A 21,366-nucleotide genomic window follows, 5' to 3' on the forward strand; every position below is an offset into this window, starting at 1 on the left:
GAGCTCGTCCAGACCGCTCAGCAGGTTAAACAGGTGCCTTTTCAGTCTCGATTTGAATAGCTCCAGGGATGGTGCTGTCTTTACTGGGTGTGGCAGCGAGTTCCAAAGAGTAGGGGCAGCATGACAGAAGGCTCTATCTCCAGATTTTTTGAGGTGCACTCTGGGAGTGACCAAGACTTGTGTTTTCATTGTCCACAATCAATCATTTGTATGTTGTCCGGTGTAAGTCATGCAGAGAATCTGAAGTCATAACCACAATAGTTGTTTAGGTAATAGCTTTTTATTTTTTTTAACAATCAGATATTATTTAAGTTTTTAATTGGCATACAGCTTGAACAGTTACAATAAAACCAGATATGTAAATAACTACATAATAATACAAGAACAATAAGGAGCTGAGTGTTACATCGCTCCCTCTCCGAGGGGAGTAGTGCAGGAATAAACATTGAGAATCAAGTGTAAGAGAATAACATGCTAATCTAAAATGGTATAAACTCTCAATAAGAGAAGGACTTAGAACTACAGTAAGTCTAGTTGTTATATTTGGGAGTATGGCAGAGTCCACCAGCAGAACAAATGTCACTTGTTCATTGTTGCAAGGTTATGATGCAAACTGCCCTGAAACATGTCCTCTGAGGTTATGACATGAACCGGCAGCAACAGAGACTATCTCAGAGACAAGAGGGGTCGGGTAAGGAAAGGGGGGGAGGGGAGTTTGTTTGCCAACTTGGATTTAATTTTTGTGTTTGTATCGCAAGGGAATTCTGTTTTAATAATCTGTAGGGCTAGGGCAGTGATCTGCAAATTCGGCTCTCCAGCTGTTAGGGAACTACAAATCCCACAATGCATTTGCCTTTATGAATCATAACTGTCTGTCAGACTCCTGCAATGCATTCTGGGACTTGTAGTTCCTTAACAGCTGGAGAGCCAAGTTTGCAGATCACTGGGCTAGGGTAGTAATATAGACCAGTCAATTTGTAGGTCATCTGAGTTTTGTAGGAAAGTAGTCGAGGCCAACTAGAAAGAGTTCGAGCGGAGGACTCAATGTAATGGAGCACCCCACCAGCCAAGATATAATATCTGAAATGAGTGACCAATAAGGCTGTAACAACTTTACCTTCTCATGGCGGGTCCCGCGACTTCCGTCACGGCGTCTCCGGGGATCTTCTGTGTCATCTTCTCCGCCTGGCGTCTCCGGCATCATGGCAGGGCTGAATCAGGAAGCGCGCATGCGCAGTATGCCCAGACACACGCGCACAAGCCAGAGCGGCTCTTACAAACCAAGGAGGCGTGTCTGATGGTAAGACCGTCCTCCTGTGGGCTGGTGCGATTTCCTCTCTCAGGTATATTAGGCCAAGCGAGTCATTCACTCGCTGCCCTTGATACTAATCAGTACGCTGGTTCCTGGCCTAGCTAGCTAGCTATTGTGAGCTACACTGATATACTGTATTGTGTAGACACACAATATATACATACTCCAGTTAGTCAGCCTTGTCTATTGTAGATATATATATATATATATATTTGTAATATATTATAGTAACATCTAATTGTATATTATCTGTGTACTGACCTTCTGCCTGCCTCTTGACCTCGCTCTTGTTTAGTCCTTCTGTACCATAGAAATCTGATACTTGTGCTCGACTCGGCCTGTCCCTGACTACGTTTTTGCCTGATCCTTATATTACGACAGACATCTGACTTGTGTGAATGACCCTGCCTGTTAATTGACTACGATCTTGCCTTGCTACTCTGTACCCCAATATCTCTGACTCTGTGTTTGACTAAGGCCTGGTCCTGACTACTCTTACGTACTACTTTGTGTATTATATTGTACATTTCCACATCACATATCAGCGTGACAAAGGCTTGATATAAGGACATTCCTAAGTAATATGTAGGAGAGTTCCCCTGTGGGTACAGTTTCTCCAACAAAGCGGGTGGTTGGGGTGAAAAGTTGGCCAATAGACGAGGAGTTAGATACCATTTGCACAGGATTTATTTTGTGGCTTCCGAGTGAGTTATACATGGAGAGTATACTTTGTCCTCTTGCAGAGCTTTGACTATCAGGTTAGAGGGAGCTGTAGATCATATTTCCAAGTAGCTATACATGTTTCAAGGAGATCAGAGTTCTGGTCATTTAGAAGCGTGTACCATCTTGAAAGAGTACCTTTTTTGGGGTTGGAGGGATTGTTTGGTTGGGTTAAATCTGGAATCTCATTAGGCAATTTGAGGATGTAGATGGACAATGTGTAGGGAGGTGAATGATTGAGGGTTTCCTGGTTTAAAATTCCATTTTAGGTGGGAGAAGGGAGCTAAGGAGGATTGTACAAATTGATCATTTATCGTCTGGATACTTTTTTTTATGCAACAACAAAACTGATTCAATATCATTCACACAAATCTATATTTGCAAAAGATATTAAAACATAACTTTTATTCTGACTGCTAAAAACCCTTATCCTGTAAAAATCATGTTTCCATACACAAACTGGGGAAGGGAGAAGAGAGTACACAGAGCCCTGTGAATGAAGCCAATGAGTTTAGCTCACTGCATAGGTTCTCCCTATTACCCAGATAAGGTTGCTAATCAAACACACAACACCCCACCTATAAACCCAACATGTTTCACCCCATAACAATTAGGGGCTTCATCAGGGAAACTATCTAACGTGCAAAGTCCTCAGTGTGCTGCACAAACACATTAAAGACAATAGATATGGAAAATAAAAAACATGTCACAGCCTCACTGCTATACTGACAGGCTAACCTGAACTGCTGCTCTGTCTACTTATAAATGATCAGGGAGATTAGGTGTGAGCCTCCGCCTGCTTAGGATACTTACATCTGCCTGTCTGGCTCACCCTGGGTCCTAAAATGGCTTGTTCTGGACCATACCACCTATTCTCTGCTGGATTCCCTGTGCTGAGTGCATAACGCCACAGTCAATTGCACTCCTCATAGGTCCCGATAGTGTGGAGGGCGGGTCACATCACCCACTCACTCCCTTGTTTACTATATTCATGACAACCTAGTGCGCGGGGAGAGGAGGGGTGGAGGAGGAAGCCCATCAATAGGCAGTAAAACGTGCAGCAAGGCTTACCATCGATGCAGCCTTATGGACAATGGCTCCCCGATTACAATAGGGAAATGCTTCTTTCACACAGTAGCCACTCAAATACAATCCTGGACTGCAGCACATGGCGAGTGCTCTACAAACCACAGGGGGGTTACAATCACACAATGATTCACCAACAAGGTGTAAGTAACACTCGCTGTCTTGTCAGGTCAGCGAGGCAGGATAAGCGGCAAGGATTATAATCCCAATTGTCCTATTCCTGTTCCTAATACGCATCGTCTTTACAAGTATCACCTCCATCTTACCCTTCCTGGCATTCAATTTCCCCGGGATTCCTCTGCAAAAAGTGGTTCAATTCATTTTCAAGCAATTTTTTTTTGTAATCATTTTTTTTAATATTGAATTCAATACAGGTCATTGCATTCAATTCAATTTAAAAAAAGTTTGCCGCCAGTTGTCACTGCGTGACCCGGATGTCATCAACACCGATCGCTGGGGAACATGTCATCGCCGAGGGAAAAGCAAATCCGCCGAGGGACATGGAAGAAGACACTGGGAAAGTTATCAGAGGTACATGACGAGGGATCAGCATGCCAATGGTGAGTATAAGACCCCACCAAGTCTCCCCCATGTGCATGGTGCAGGGTGCGCATTGGAAGGGCAGTTTCTAAGCTAAATTGCTCCCACGGGAGGGTCTAAAATTTCACCCCCCACCTGTAGGCTTGAAAACATTATTTGCTATGTAGTATTTAGACCCCACCTCTCCAGTATGGGTAGCCGGGTATAGATGCCGCAGTACAAGTAGCCAGGTATAGGTACTTCAACCCCCCAATCCCCCCCCCGAGATCCCCAGTGCTGTGCAGGAGAGATTTACTCACTGTGGCCTCTGCCCAGCAGCAGTCACACATCCTCCCCTGCCGTGTACAGCTCCCGATCATCAAGCCGCGTCCCAGTACTGTAGACAATAGACAGGGCTGTACACAGCGGAGGATGTGCGGCGTCCCCAGGACTGATGGATGGTGAATGGGAGGGAGGGTGGGGTCACGGCATGCGGGCAGGGAATCTCTGCAGGGAGTGTAGGTGGGAAAAAGGGAGGGGAGGTCAATGCGGGTGGGGGGAATCGCTGCAGAAAAGCCCCGTAGCTTCTCTGACCCGCCGGCTCCACGTGGGATTCCTTAGAATGGCTGGATGCTTGGTTTGCACCCTGTCGGTAGCACAGATCGCTCCCCACAGTGTGCCGACAGGCATCCAGCCATCTTAGGGAATCTTATAGAAGTGAAAAAAGTGGAGCCGGCGGGGCAGAGCAGCTAGAAATCTCCCTGGCAGCTTGGATGAGCCTGACTCATCCATATCGCTTTCAGGATTTTTTTTGTTGGACAAGCCAGGCTCATCCATACCACTAGGGAGGTTAAGAAACAACTCCCTACACATCAGTCAGGAAGAAAAACACACATATGGTCCACAGAAATTGAAAATGTAAGACCCAAACACATCCAATGCAGATTAAAATGCACAAAACAAGGTACTTCTGATATGGGTCAGGGAAATCCCCATATTGCCAAAAGGGAAAATTCCTTTTACGTCATAAAAAGCATGGCTATATAAACAACTGATGTGGCTAAAGCTATAACACGTGGTTAAATAGAAATGTAACAAGGATTTACGGACTAGGTTTATAACCAATACTGTCCATAATTTAAGCCTACGTACTTTATAGAGATATATCCTCCGATGTAAAATGTATTCTCGCCTAGATCCCACACACATACAATTATGCGTGGATTAATATAAAACTCCTCATGCAAAGCTTGATGGACTCAGTGTGCCCAATCTGTAAATCCATCTGGCTATAGGTTGTTTCAGTTACTGATCCAAACTGTCACCTCTTGGGTTCAATGTAACAGGTGTGGGGTCCATACACATCCAATCCGGGCACAATATCAGGTAGTACCGAAATGTAACAGGGACATCCCAATATTATTGCCAACAGGAATGTTATGAAGAGCATGGCTATAGGGACATGTGGTGAGGATCAGAATATAACATGCATGTAAATATAAACATTGTTGAATCGTATCGGAGTACTGAACTAGGTTTATAACCAATACTATCCATTATTTAATACCTGCATTCCTTATATAGGGGTAACCTCCCAGATTCACATTTGTTCTTGCCTAAGTCCCGCACACACACGATTATGATTGGATTGCAAAAATGGGGTATATGTAAAACGCTCACTGAGGCCCGATGGGCTCGAAATACCCAATCTGTAAATTCATCTGGCTTCAATTGTCGCTAAATTCAATAACTGTTCACTGTACAGTACTTGGCGAGTGGCCAACAAATGACAGAGGAGGTTCGCTGTCTCGTCAAACCAGCGAGACAAGATAAGTAGTGTAATGGAGTGTCTTGACACCCTGTAGTAAAAGGTACGAGGAGACAAAACATAATCAAATACTGGCGATACATAGATGACATATTAATCTGGGAGTGAAAAATTGATACTATCCACTATTTTGTCGATTCCATCAATAATAACGACTGCGGCCTTTCATTTACCATGAGCACTGACCCATACACCATCGATTTATGTACATAACACTATACATAGAACAAAATACAGTGAAATCTAAAACTTTTTTCAAAAGGGTGGGATGCGAACTTATACGCCCATTTCAAGAGTTCGCATCATAAACCCTGGAAAACTAATATCCCATTTGGCCAGTTTAGGCGCATATGCAAAAAATGCTCAGAGCCATCCACATTTGGCATCCAAGCAGACACCTTCGAGCAAACATTTTTGGAATGGTCCTTTCCTAAATCCCGCTAGGAAACGAGCAAGGCTCCTAGACCAAAAATCTCTCTTAGTCACACGAGTAAGAGATTAACACGTTACTGACTCACAACCCTCTTTCATCACTCGTTTTTGCTCAAACCATAACAGTATGAGGTCAGTTATTAATAAACATTGGACAAGCCTACTCATGGACCCTTATCTTTGTCCCAACCTGGATCAGAAGCCCAAACTGGTCTTTAGAAAAGTGAAAACTTTGAAAAACATAGTAGCCCCCATAAACTCCGAGTTCTTGCCTCTCATGCACCCATTCATAACACCTCTCCCAGTATTGAACAATGCCACTTGCCTAAATGCTTAGCTTGTGATTATATGGTAGCCTTTCATTTATATGCACAGCTACCCAGGACACATTCAATATCCACCAGTCTTTCAGTTGCAATGCCACACATATCATTTACCTCATAACCTGCCCTTGTAATAAGCAATATGTCGGTAGAACAAGTCAACAAATCAGAGCCCGTATAGGACAACATAGGAGGAATATCCAAAAAGCAGACGCCAAACAGTCTTTCAAGACACTTTGCAGAATTCCATAATTCAGACCCGAAAAACTTTGTATATTCACAACTGTTAAATATATACCAGACAACCTTTCCCCACAGAATGCATGAACCGCCTGCGGGCGAGGGAAATGTTGTGGATCTTTAAACTCAGAACACCAAAACCAGAAGGATTGAACAAATGCCTCAAACATAACTATTAAGCAATTACTACCAGTGACATTGCCCTCAGTTTTTTGGCCAACAAGTACATTTGTCAATTCATATTGTCTCTAAACCCCAACCCTCCCCCCTCCCTTTTTCCTTTTCATTTTCTGTCACCCATTCTCCCCCCCCCCCCCCTTTATCCCTTCCCCAATCTCTCACACACTAATTCCTTCACCTAACCTCCCAAGATCCTCCTCTAAACCCATATACCACTACTAACAATATGATCATTCTGACTTATTTAGATAGCTAATCCTCATCTATTTATTAACTATTTTCCAAAAAATGATATAAGAAAATGATAATCCCTTTATTCATACACAAATGTACAGTTTTACATTATATCATGTCACCACTTCACAATAATCAATGTATATATACAAGTAGTCCCAGACTTACGAACAATCCGCCGATACGAATGGCACGGATTCTGTGTTGCCATGGGAACAAGTAAAAAAAAAATGTCAAATTGGACTTATTATTTTTGAGAAAATCATAAAAAAAAAAAAAAAAAATCAAAGAAAAAATGGCTTTTAAACTTGTACAAGCAGGTACAGAGGGCAGAGGTGACACAGAGGGTGGCACCGGAGGCACAGGGGACGAAGATGGCACAGTGTTCCGACTTAAGAACGAACATACAGCCCCTATCTCATTCGTTAACTGGGGACTACTATATATATACCTGTATATATATATATATATATATATATATATATATATATATATATATATATATATATATATATATATATATATATATATATATATATATATCTCAAGGGGTGAGCAGCACAAACCACATTTTATGCAATTCATTGCAAAGCATGCACACAGCACTGGAGGTCCCAAGACTCCATAAGAAATATATAAATACAGAGGGGCTGCAGCACACAACAGGAAAACAGTGACAGGGGCTCTTGGTTACGCTTTAACGCGCTTAAGCTCACTAACTGCGCCAAAGTGTCCCCGATCTGGTGAGTCCTACTCTACCATGCAAAATGCCAGTTTTTATAAGCAGTCTAGTGGGAACTAATCCAAAAACCCAAGAGTCAACTAAATGGGAAAAAAGGAAATTAAAAACACCTACCTTTCACTAGCTACCAAATGAACTCTCTGAACATGTGCAATGCACTCATTTATATGCTTAACTGTGCTAGAGGTGGGCGTGGTTATGCAGGCTCACAGGGGAAAATTATAAATAAATACCAAGGGGTGAGCAGCACAAACCAAATTTTATGCAATTCTATGCAAAGCATGCACGCAGCACTGGAGGTCCCCAGACTCCATAAGAAATATATATATATATACAGAGGGGCTGCATTTAGTTGACTCTTGGTCTTTTGGATTGGTTCCCACTAGACTGCTTATAAAAACTGGCATTTTGCATGGTAGAGTAGGACTCACCAGATTGGGCACACTTTGGCGCAGTTGGTGAGCTTAAGTGCGTTAAAGCGTAACCAAGAGCCCCTGTCACTGCTTTCCTGTGGTGTGCTGCAGCCCGTGTGTGTGTGTGTGTGTGTATATATATATATATATATATATATATATATATATATATATATATATATATATATATATATATATATATATATGTGTGTGTTACGCTGTATACTAAAATGCCTTTAAATTGTTAGTCATTTATTCTGTTTATTTAATCAATATATCCTCCTATGATTTTTTCCCTATATGATCGTGTTAGGCAGTTAATCTGTATTCACAAACCAATGCTAACATTTGTATGCATAATTCACATTTGATAAAGCTAATCTTGGCACTTTGCTGCCATCTAGTGTCTCAATAACACTGGTTTCAATGGTACTGTCCATTCCAATAAGAGTACTGGCAAAACCACGTACTCTTCTATGATATGCCCCTTTTCAAAATGTTGCAGATGGAACTTCCGGCAGATGACATCATCGCACACCCGCCGCACACTCCCTGATTCACGGTGAGCGTGCAGACTTGCGGCCACTGAGGGAACACCTAAAGCTGTTTAATGCAGCTGTACACTGATCAGCATGAAAGAGCCCTCAGGATTCAATGTAAAGATGCTGCCATGTGCAAAGCGCACATGGCAGCATCTTTACATGCAAGAAGTAAAAGAAACATTGGAAAAGAACACTTATGGCCAAATCATTTCCCACACTCAACACAAATGTCTCACAAGCAGTAAATTACATTCAAAACATTATACATATGGCTTCTCACCTGTGTGAGACCTCTCATGTTTAACGAGATTTCCTTTCCATCCAAAACATTTTCCGCACTCAGCACAGGAATAGGGCTTTTCACCAGTGTGAGATCTCTCATGTATGACGAGGTTTACTATCCCAGGGCTTGTCCACACTTCCCTCTGGGTATTGCATGGTGGTTTGGGAGCCCCAGCTAGTGAGAGAGACCTGGGGCCCCCGGCTGTCGTGCGGACCAGTGTTTGTGATTTTAATTTTTTTTTTTTGCAGTTTCCAGGATGCTGTTGACAGGTGAGTGGTTAGGGAGGGGGCAGTGTGGGAGATGTGCCTACACGGGGCATCCCTGTAAATGATGCAATCCACGATTGCGTCCAACCGAAGCCTCCCACCTGAATGCTAATTTATGTAATTCCTGCTAGATTTGGTACAGCAGGCAAAGGGTGTATGACAGTACACCTGTTTGGCTGACTGGCGTCTGCTGGCCAGATAGAGGCAGGACATTGCTCTAGCTGGAAGTTAGCAATTGTGTTTGTTTCAGTGCTCAAAACATTTTTCACTCTCAGCACATGAATAGAGCAGCTCACCAGTGTGACATCTCTCATGCTTGACAAGGTTTCCTTTTTCTCCAAAACATTTCCCACACTCAGCACATGAATAGGACTTCATGCCAGTGTGACATCTCTCATGCGTGACAAGGTGTCCTTTCTGCACAAAACATTTCCCACACTCGGCACATGAATAGGGCTTCTCACCAGTATGAGATCTCTCATGTATGATAAGGTTTTCTTTCTGCCCAAAACATTTCCCACACTCAGCACATGAATAGGGCTTCTCACCAGTGTGAGATCTCTCATGTTTGACAAGGTTTCCTTTCTGCCCAAAACATTTCCCACACTCAGCACATGCATAGGGCTTCTCACCAGTGTGAGATCTCTCATGTTTGACAAGGTTTCCTTTCTGCCCAAAACATTTCCCACACTCAGCACATGAATAGGGCTTCTCACCAGTGTGACATCTCTCATGTGTGACAAGGTTTCCTTTGTGCCCAAAACATTTCCCACACTCAGCACATGAATAGGGCTTCTCACCAGTGTGAGATCTCTCATGTTTGACAAGGTCTCCTTTCTGCCCAAAACATTTCCCACACTCATCACATGAATAGAGCTTCTCACCAGTGTGAGATCTCTCATGTAGGACAAGGCTTCCTTTCTCTCCAAAACATTTCCCACACTCAGCACAGGAATAGGGCTTCTCACCAGTGTGAGATCTCTCATGTTTGACAAGGTTTCCTTTCTGCCCAAAACATTTCCCACACTCAGCACATGAATAGGGCTTCTCACCAGTGTGAGATCTCTCATGTCTGACAAGACTTTCTTTCCCTCCAAAACATTTCCCACACTCAGCACATGAAAAGGTCTTCTCACCTGTGTGAGATCTCTCATGGCTGACAAGGCTTCTTCTCTCTCCAAAACATTTCCCACACTCAGCACAGGAATAGGGCTTCTCACCAGTGTGAGATCTCTCATGTGTTAAAAGGTGTCCTTTCCGTCCAAAACATTTCCCACACTCAGCACATGTATAGGATTTCTCACCAGTGTGAGCTCTCTCATGTTGGACACAGTTATTTTTCCGCCTAAAACATTTCCCACACTCAGCACAGGAATAGGGCTTCTCACCAGTGTGAGATCTCTCATGTGTGACAAGGTTTACTTTGTGTTCAAAACATCTCCCACACTCAGCACAGGAATAGGGCTTCTTGCCAGTGTGACATCTCTCATGTGTGACAAGGTGTCCTTTCTGCCCAAAACATTTCCCACACTCAGCACATGAATAGGGCTTCTCACCAGTGTGAGATCTCTCATGTTTGACAAAGTTTCCTTTCCTCCCAAAACATTTCCCACACTCAGCACATGAATAGGGCTTCTCACCAGTGTGAGATCTCTCATGTGTTAAAAGGTGCCCTTTCCTCCCAAAACATTTCCCACACTCAGCACATGAATAGGGCTTCTCACCAGTGTGAGATCTCTCATGTATGACAAGGTTTTCTTTCAGCCCAAAACATTTCCCACACTCAGCACATGAATAGGGCTTCTCACCAGTGTGAGACCTCTCATGTTTGACAAGGTTTCCTTTCTGCCCAAAACATTTCCCACACTCAGCACATGAATAGGGCTTCTCACCAGTGTGAGACCTCTCATGTTTGACAAGGTTTCCTTTCTGCCCAAAACATTTCCCACACTCAGCACATGAATAGGGCTTCTCACCAGTGTGAGATCTCTCATGTCTGATAAGGCTTCCTTTCTCTCCAAAACATTTCCCACACTCAGCACAGGAATAGGGCTTCTCACCAGTGTGAGATCTCTCATGTTTGACAAGGTTTCCTTTCTGCCCAAAACATTTCCCACACTCAGCACATGAATAGGGCTTCTCACCAGTGTGAGATCTCTCATGTCTGATAAGGCTTCCTTTCTCTCCAAAACATTTCCCACACTCTGCACATGAATAGGGCTTCTCACCAGTGTGAGATCTCTCATGTATGACAAGGCATCCTTTCTCTCCAAAACATTTCCCACACTCAGCACAGGAATAGGGCTTCTCACCAGTGTGAGATCTCTCATGTATGACAAGGTTTTCTTTCAGCCCAAAACATTTCCCACACTCAGCAGATGTATAGGGTTTCTCACCAGAGTGAGCTCTCTCATGTTGGACAAGGTTTTCTTTCCGCCCAAAACATTTCCCACACTCAGCACATGAATAGGGCCTCTTACCAGTGTGAGATCTCTCATGTTTGACAAGGCTTTCTTTCTCTCCAAAACATTTCCCACACTCAGCACATAAAAAGGGCTTCTCACCTGTGTGAGAACTCTCATGAATGACAAGATGTGATTTCCTTACAAAAACTTTCCCACTAGTGGAACAGGAATACGATCCACCAGCAGGGGGAGAGCTGTGCTGGGTATGAGCCCCCGCAGGATTGAACAGGTGAGGGGAGTCTGGGGGAATATTTGGGGTAGCCAGGATATCTGCAGGAGACTCTTGTCTAGTGACATCATCATCCATTGTACAGTCTGTGGATACAGAGAGACGAGTCTCTGAGAGGTTCCTGATGCCGGGACTCCGCCCTGCAAATAGAGAAACATCATCACTTCCTGTTAGAGAATTCTGAGGGGAGGAACAATTATCATTCGGGATGGTCAGTGAGCTGCTGATAATTCCAAAATGGTGCAAAGATGATGCAGATTATAAAAGGTCCAAATGCAGCATCTGCATTGCTCTGCATATAATTAGCATATCATTTTTGATCACCACACCCCCTTTGGAAAAAGCCAGAAGTCTGGCGAAACATGTCAAGGACAACGTGGTCTGGCGTCTGATGGCTCTGACACCTGTCGACTACTGCACCCACCCCTCGCGCTAGGGCAGCACTTCAGAACCCCCCCCCCCCCCCGGTTGCATCACTGACATCTTGATGCCAAACGGAGCTGACTAAGGTGAACTATATGAGGCTACACACTTTGGCTTTGCAGCATCCTCATGCAGACAGCGATGTGACCACCTCCTCTGAATACATTGTTCTGAGTGGAGCAGGCAAGACACTGGGACACTGGTACTGTATGCAGCTTTCTCTGATATTGGTTTGATGTGCTTTATGCCTACTCTTCATGGAGACTCTGTTATTGCTGCATGCAGTGTCTGCCGCTCCAAGTCACTTGTCAGTGGATCATGAATTACCCCATTTACTATCATTGAGTTGATGGAAGGCTGTACCGAGGGTCCTTAGTGACGATTATCCATATGGGGTTTTGCAACTTTAACCTGGGCTTGTCATCAACCTTTGCTCAGTCGCATTTAACCGTATGCTTCACTGTTTTGTGCTCTGCCTGTTGCTTTATGCTTTTCTGAACTGCATAGACTGCAACCTAATCTTGATTGTCTGCAGCCTGGTACGGATACTGTGAGGCACATATGAACTTTTGGCCAATCTTGTACATATGAGATACTATAACTAACTCTATAGAAATGTCCTGTCCCTGCAGGGACTTCTGTGGAACTTTATCTCTTCCAACCAATCTTTGGTGCTTTCAGGGGTTTAGTGTGAGTGAGGGGAATGTATGTGTGTGGAGTGGGTGGTCTGATCAACCAACATCAATCCCCTTTTTATACACTATGTGCGTTTGTCTTTTTTGATAAATAAAATGTTTTTGATATTTTAAAATTGTTATATCTAGTAGGGTTTTTTGTTGCTTGGGGTATATGCCTTGCTTATTGGTCTCCTACATGGTCTTCATTATCATTTCTACCACCTCAGAGTTATTGGCATGTCACTGACCATTGCTAGTTATCAGTTATTATAGAACTGCAGAAAGTTGTGCCAATCACATAACGTTGCATCCATACAAATTTTCTGTATCTTGGCATTTGGACAATGAAATGAATTTCCTGAGAAATGTTATTAGCTGCATACAATTTGCATGACATTTGCATACAAGTACAGTTATTTGCATCTCACTGACCTCCCTACACACAGAGCATTGGCCACACATTTAAAAGCAGTAAATTGTACAATTTTTTTTTTTTAATAGCTCAGAGCCTAGCCACAGTTTTGAAGGCCCAACCATATTGATAGGCTTCATCACCAGGCTCTTGGTGTTGGACATAAAGTCTTATCATATTTGCTAATCAGAATTTGCCAATCAAATTTAATTATTTCATAAAATTAGATAAAGAAGGGGAAAAGAGAAACAGACCAAAGAAGAAGGAAAGTACCGCATCCTCCCGCGTACAAGACGCCCCCCCCCCCCCCTCAGCAACCACGGAAGCAAAACTGTGCAACCCACGGCTCAACATTTATCTGCACACTGCCCTATGCTGGACACCACGCACAGACACACGCACAAACACGCACACAGACACGGACACACGCACAGACACACGCACACAGACACACGCACAGATACACGCACAGGCACAAAAAAAAGTACAACTTGATGAGACAATGGAAGCAATGTGTTACTCTTGTGACAACAGACCTATATGTACTTATAGCAAGAGATCTGTGTTATGTTTGTAGAGCAATGTGGTGTCACTTACACATTCTTATTACCATTGTATCCTCCCGTCACTCATATGCCCCTTGTAATGTACGTTTTTCATTCTCTTGTTCCCATTTGTGTAAATAATGATATTGTGACGTTACACAACACTGAGTTATAGGAGCTGCGAGGTAGAGGAATTATCCATTTATGTCATGGAAACCCAAAACCACTAATACTTCTGTAGCTGGATATAAATACATACATATATACAGTATAGCCATATCTCTACTCCCAGCCTTCTGTCCAACGAGGAACCAAACTGCTGCACATTGCAGCTCCTGTTGGACAGATCAGTGGGGGCGGGGAAAGGGTGTGACTACAAATCACTGCCCCCTCCCCCCAAAAAAATTTTGGGAAACCCCCTCCACCTTTTTAACAAACCTGACATGACCTGGTTTTTATTAAATTAATTCATTAGTAATTCTCCATAGAGTTGTGCTTCCTCTTCCTCCTTCAATGCTACCCCCTTTAAAAAAAAAACCCTTACCTTATTTTGTGTAATCATGTGACACAGGTTCTGCCATAAGAAGCTCTTAAGCTGGTCATATCTGAGCTGCAACATACATTTATCTTCTCAATACAGAAGGTATTTGCGATTATTCAGGTTGGAGTGAGCTTATGATGTCTCCCACAATGCATCACTGCTGAATATGCAAATCATCCCTGAAAGCTAAACATACCTCCAGAACTGCTGGAATGCAATGATGTGTCAGCTTGTTTCAGCTTTCAGGGACAAAAAAAGGATGATTTGCATATTCAGCAGTGGTGCATTGTGGGAAACCTCATATGCTCACTCCAACCTGAATAATGCCAAATACTTTCTGTTTTGATTAGGCAAATTTCTGTTTAGCATAGCATTTTAGTGAGAGAGCTTTTTGGTCCTTTTTAGCCCCTTACACACTCCTAGGAGTTCTGATTCAACATGAGCTTGTTGGGCAATGTGTAAATGTGAGCTGGAGTAACAGGAGGACAGTCACAGCGGATGTGATGTAACATGTGCTGTGACTTTCTATCGTTGTCATGGCTACCTATGTCACGTCTGATTCCTGTCACTGCAATGGGCACAGCATTCATCTCCAAACTAGTGCTGGACGAACATTGTGAGTGAACGTTCAGGGACTATTCACAAACACTTCTGCAAATGTTCACAAACCGAATGTTCGCGGGGAACCCACTGACTGTAATGGCAGGTGGACTTCAAAAGCCATCAGGGCATATTTGCAGCCACACTTTCTTTTAAAAGTTGTCAAAACTGTCCAAAAATTCAAGCAGTGGCACGGCGGGGGGGTCAATGGAAACATTCCCCCATAACATGTATTTTACACAAAGGGGTTTTTTTAAATGTGTAAACACGAAAAATTGCATTTGGTTTCTATATTTCTCAAATCATTCTTTCAAATCAGTTCTTTGGAATGGCCACTGTGTTTACCTGCCTAAAAATTGTTATTTACAGCAACTGTAGCAGAGGCTTTAAATATTTGACATATTCCTGTAACTGCGGTCACAAAATCTGCTGCTTGTGCAGTGTGGGCCTAACACTGCACTACAAGCTCCACAGTGATGGGAAACTCTTTGTGTGACAATGTCAGGTGACAACATTTTTACAGTACAATACAGCCACTGAATCACTTTATTTTATCACAGTGACAGGCTGTAACAGTGACACAGCCACACACTACACTATACTAAACAGGTGGTGTATATAAGCTACACACCACAAACAGCAACAAATAACAGCAGGATCATCCCTCAAAAGGACTTTTGGAGTCCCTAGTTGGTGAACTGCAAGGAGCAGAACACCTATGGAAGCAGCTACACTGCACTGAATAACACAGAACAGTGTCAGCAAGCTATCTCTCTGTCCCTCAATCAGCAGCACAGCTCTCCCTACACTGACTCCAGTCTGACTGTAACATGGCTGGCAGGTTTGTTTCTTTTATGGGGTGTGTGGCTTGTATGGTAAAAATGCTTAATTGGCTGTCCTGCCTCACCTGACCTGAGGGTGAAGGGTCAAAACACGGCTACATGTTAAAGTATGGGGGCAAACATGAACTTCCTATAAGCTTTGCGGTAAATACAAACGGCAAATGTTTGTCGTGGATTGTGGGTGCAAGTCACTAAAGCAAGCCTGACATACCCAGGTGATGGGAGGAGTCAGGCAGTGGGTGCAGGGCACTAAAGCAAGCCTGACATACCTAGGTAGTGGGAGGAGTCAGGCAGCGGGTGCAGGGCACTAAAGCAAGCCTGACATAACGAGGTGATGGGAGGAGTCAAGCAGCGGGTGCAGGGCACTAAAGCAAGCCTGACATACCGAGGTGATGGGAGGAGTCAGGCAACGGGTGCAGGGCACTAAAGCAAGCCTGACATAACGAGGTGATGGGAGGAGTCAAGCAGTGGGTGCAGGGCACTAAAGCAAGCCTGACACACCCAGGTGATAGGAGGAGTCAGGCAGTGGGTGCATGGGGGCAATGAAGCAAGCCAGGGAGAGTAGAGAGGCAGGGAATATCCCATAGATAGTCTCCCTGGTTGCAGATACTGGACACACAGCAGGGCAGTTGCTGCACGTTCTACCAGACAGGTACCAGAGTACCACACCTTTATTATCTTTATTACTTATTTTATCAATATTATTAGCTTATTATTTATCCATTCCTGCATAAGTATGCAGCCTGAATGCAGAGCACTATAGCACACAAGGGGCTCGATTCACAAAGCGGTGCTAACCCAGTTAGAGACTTTAGGCGTGATAACCATTGCACCATGCTGGTGAAAAGCCAGTTTAGGTGTGATAAGTTTAAGCGTGATAAGTTTAGGCATGATAAGTTTAGATCGCGCGCAAAGTCCCGCACGCAAAGCAGCGCCATTAAACTCTATGCAAAGTGCACCAGACTTTGCTAGCGCAAAACTTTTGATCAGCTGTGCACTGCGGTGCTAACCCAGTTGGTGCTTAAACTTATCACACCTATACTTATCATGCCTAAACTTATCATGCCTAAACTGAGTTTAGGCGTGATAAAGGGCTTTTCACCAGCGTGCTAACTGTTAGCACCGCTTTCTGAATCAGGCCCAAGGACACTACGCTGATGGGGAAGTAACTAGATTCTTTAGCCCTAATTAGATAGCGCATCATATCCTGTACGCTGCTGCACACATAAATCAGAGCCCGATTGGTGCTAAAATATTCAATGACAGCACAATGTCACTTTCAGCCCATGCTCCCACTGACAGCTTTAAGGGCAGGTCTTTTTAAAACACTCCTTTGCATTGCAGAGTGGTTTAATAGTGTGGGTGGAAAGTTTTATGATTATTATCATTATTAGTTTGTGGTTATTTTTAATTATTATTTTTGAGATTTTTTTTATTTATACTTCCGGCTTAACCATGTAAGGATGACACTAGTGGAAACCTATGCCCTGTTTTGATGCTGTTGTAGCTGCCAGGGTGTAGATCTCAACTCACTGCTGCGCATACTCGTCACTCTCACCAATCACGTCACTACCTCCCCGCCGCAGCTCACTCGCCCTGCTGTCTCTATGAAGGCAGAGCCCTGTGAGCCGGTCAGGAGCCGATTTCATTGGCTCCTAATCCCGTATATCAATGTAAGCAACTCCCATTGGCTTACATTGATAGACACTGTCAGGGGCCAATGAAAGCAGCTCCTGACCAGCTCACAGGACTCTGCCATCATAGAAACGGCGGTTGTGGCGGGTATTACAGTGATTTGTCGGTATTCCGTGTTTCTGGTACCAGCGGTCTCTGGTCCTAAAGGGGTAGAGACCGCTGGTACTTAAGTAATTAATTATTTGATGGTTTTATCATCAATTTTTGCTTATTCCGTTATTTATATGTATTTATTCATATGTTTTTAACCACCTGAGCGGTCTGGACGAGCTCAGCTCGTCCAACACCGCCGGAGGCTGCCGCTCAGGCCCTGCTGGGCCGATTTTGATGAAATAAAAAGCAGCACACGCAGCTGGCACTTTGCCAGCCGCGTGTGCTGCCTGATCGCCGCCGCTCTGCGGCGATCCGCCGCGAGCAGCGGCGAAAGAGGGTCCCCCAGCCGCCTGAGCCCTGCGCAGCCGGAACAAATAGTTCCGGCCAGCGCTAAGAGCTGGATCGGAGGCGGCAGACGTCAGGACGTTGGCTGACGTCCATGACGTCACTCCGCTCGTCGCCATGGCGACGAGGAAAGCCAAACAAGGAAGGCTGCTCATTGCAGCCTTCCTTGTTACTTATGCTTGCCGGAGGCGATCGGAAGAACGCCTCCGGAGCGCCCTCTAGTGGGCTTTCATGCAGCCAACTTTCAGTTGGCTGCATGGAATAGTTTTTTTTTTATTTAAAAAAAACTCTCCCGCAGCCGCCCTGGCGATCTTATCAGAACGCCAGGGTGGTTAAGTAATAGCCACTCTCAATTGCTTTTGTATCTGTAAGTGTGGACAGGTGCCGCCTGAGTTTTTTTTATTACATAACACTAACTTCCTCCTTAGCGCATTGGCATCTCCCCGCCCCTTATGCTAAGTAGTCTGAGACAGAGACTACATAGCCAGTGCCCCACAGCCGATACGTCACCTGAAGAAAGCGTGGTATCGCCAAAACTGGTAGTGATGTCAGTGTTCTCCCCAGAATTTTTTTTCCAGCCGGGTGGTATGAAAAAGTAGCCAGGTGGGGGAAGGTTATGCATGGTGCAACAAGGTGGGGAATAGCCCCCCCCCCCCCCCCCCAATAAGTTGACAGGCTAGGCTTTGTCTTTTGTACTAGAATATCTTAAAAGGATACTTAACCGAAGAAAAATTAGGCTAGTTACTTACCTGGGGCTTCTTCTTGCCCCCTGAAGTCCTCCTGCTCCCTCACCGCCATTCCATGCTGCTCTGTTCCTTAGCCCCGCACCTCCTCGACCATGCTCCTGTGGCCAGGAGTGCTTTGCCCATGTGCAGTAGCAATTTTTAGTTACCGCGCAAGTGCAAAATGCTACTGGTCACAGGAATGTGATGGAGGAGGTGAGTGACGTGGCCACGAATGCAGCTTTCAGAGAGGAACAAAGCGGTGCAAAATGACGCCAAAGGACAAGAACAACTTAAGGGGCTGGAAGAAGCCCCAGGTAATTAACTAGCCATTTTCCTTTAACAGTTAAAGTGTCCTTTAAAGTTCTAACTACCCTTCTGCTTATTTGACAATGAAACTACCAGCTTTTTCTATATACATGGGTGGTCCCAGTGTGGAGAAGAGGATTTCTGGGCCATAGCAGGATATTGATAAGCAGGTAGCTTATCAATATCATGCTATGGCCCCAGATATCCCCTCTTACACCACCCAGGTATATAGGAAACATGGAAAAAAAATCTTGGTAATTTCATTTTTAAACCCCCCACTCACTTCTGGCATCAATCAGGGCTGGGGAAAGCAGTGGCAGGACAGGATAATTGAGGAGGTCAAAGGGTCAAGCATAGTAAAGTTCTGGCTGGCGGGGGCTGAGTTAGAGGCCCCTCTCCTCCATTGTTAGCAGCTAGCGAGATTTACACACATACACAAACACGCTGCGGCTGGCAGCAGGATCAGTACAGGGAGAGGAGGAGAGCGTCTGGCTGGACATGCCATAAAGATCAGAGCTGCGTGTTATCTCCTAATATCTTCAGCTCATATGAGCTGCAGGGAGAGGAGGAGGACAGTGTCTGGCTGAGTGGCCGTACATTCCTCTTCCACAAGTACAGAGCCGTGCTTCCTCCCCGATCTTCAGCTCATATGAGCTGCGTGTGACGTCACCTGTATTCCTCCCCCCTCCCTCCACACAACTGCTGGGAGCTGAGGAGGAGGGTGGAGATAGCGTCCCTGATTGACAGCGGCTGGCTGCAATGATACAGCCACCGCTGATCACTAATAAATGCACAGTGCAGGAATAATTTTACCTGGGCACTCATGGATTTCATCCGGGCGGCCCGCCCTGGTAAAAGGCTCTAGGGAGAACACTGGATGTAATGGCACTGACGTGAAGCAGACACGCCCCCTGCTTCTCCCACACCTCCCGGAGCCACATGCCAGAGAGACACTATCGCAATGCCAGGTCCCGGACAGACCTTGGAATGGATGCAGCAGACGTGGGCGGCCCCAAACATGCATGTTTCTTTTTAAACCCATGTAAGCGCAACCCCTTGTGCAACTTATAAATACATAGAATTAATGCAAAATAGGAGAGCTTTCTTCCACCCCCCCCCCTCTTTTGGTTGCTAAGCAACCAGGGATTGCACAAAGGTGGCTGAACAATGACATAAGGGCATCAGCGCTGGAACTAATTAGCAGAAATGTAACACTGTATTAGGTTAATCAGCGCTGCTGACACTAGCAAAAGGCCCCTGCTAAAGTCTCAGAGGAAAACAGGGCAGCCCAGTGTGAGAGAATAAAGAGACCTTTCTTTTCCTCAGGGTGTCTGTATTGTTATTGTTAGAACGCTATCATCATATATATTCATGAATGATAGTTATAGATGGCAAAAATCTAACAGGAGCACATAGCATAACCCCTGATATGGCCAGTCTGTGAGCAGTGACATTAATAACAGCAACATAGATACACATTACTCTATATTTACTGCTGATTACTCACCTGTTCTGTCCTCTGTAACAGTGTCCTCCTCTTTACTTGTCCTCATCATGTCACCCTCCTCCATAGACTGCTGATCACTCCTCACATATGTCTCTTCTTCTTCCTCTTTACTTGTCCTCATCATGTCACCCTCCTCCATAGACTGCTGATCACTCCTCACATATGTCTCTTCTTCTTCCTCTTTACTTGTCCTCATCATGTCACCCTCCTCCATAGACTGCTGATCACTCCTCACATATGTCTCTTCTCCTTCCTCTTTACTTGTCCTCATCATGTAACCCTCCTCCATAGACTGCTGATCACTCCTCACATATGTCTCTTCTTCTTCCTCTTTACTTGTCCTCATCATGTAACCCTCCTCCATAGACTGCTGATCACTCCTCACATAGGTCTCTTCTTCTTTTTTAATTGTCCTCATCATGTCACCCTCCTCCATAGACTGCTGATCACTCCTCACATACGTCTCTTCTTCTTTTTTAATTGTCCTCATCATGTCACCCTCCTCCATAGACTGCTGATCACTCCTCACATACGTCTCTTCTTCTTCCTCTTTAATTGTCCCCATCATGTCACCCTGCTTTATAGACTGCTTATCACTCCTCACATATGTCTCTTCTTCTTCCTCTTTACTTGTCCTCATCATGTCACCCTCCTCCACAGACTGCTGATCACTCCTCACATACGTCTCTTCTTCTTCCTCTTTAATTGTCCTCATCATGTCACCCTCCTCCACAGACTGCTGATCACTCCTCACATATGTCTCTTCTTCTTCCTCTTTACTTGTCCTCATCATGTCACCCTCCTCCATAGACTGCTGATCACTCCTCACATATGTCTCTTC

The 21,366-nt window shown here is 44.5% G+C and overlaps 1 protein-coding gene across 1 annotated transcript; it reads right to left on the reverse strand.

Moving 5' to 3' along the window:
• Window positions 1-8,249: 8,249 nt before the first annotated feature.
• Window positions 8,250-20,628, reverse strand: LOC137535293 (zinc finger protein 585A-like). Its single transcript, XM_068257119.1, has 2 exons — window positions 20,526-20,628; window positions 8,250-11,954 (listed from the first exon to the last, which is right to left on the reverse strand). The coding sequence occupies exons 1-2, from the start codon at window positions 20,587-20,589 to the stop codon at window positions 9,367-9,369; spliced, it is 2,652 nt and encodes an 883-aa protein (XP_068113220.1). The 5' UTR covers window positions 20,590-20,628; the 3' UTR covers window positions 8,250-9,366.
• Window positions 20,629-21,366: the final 738 nt, after the last annotated feature.

The sequence above is a fragment of the Hyperolius riggenbachi genome, chromosome 10 (genome assembly GCF_040937935.1).
Source record: "Hyperolius riggenbachi isolate aHypRig1 chromosome 10, aHypRig1.pri, whole genome shotgun sequence".
Lineage (NCBI taxonomy): Eukaryota > Metazoa > Chordata > Amphibia > Anura > Hyperoliidae > Hyperolius > Hyperolius riggenbachi.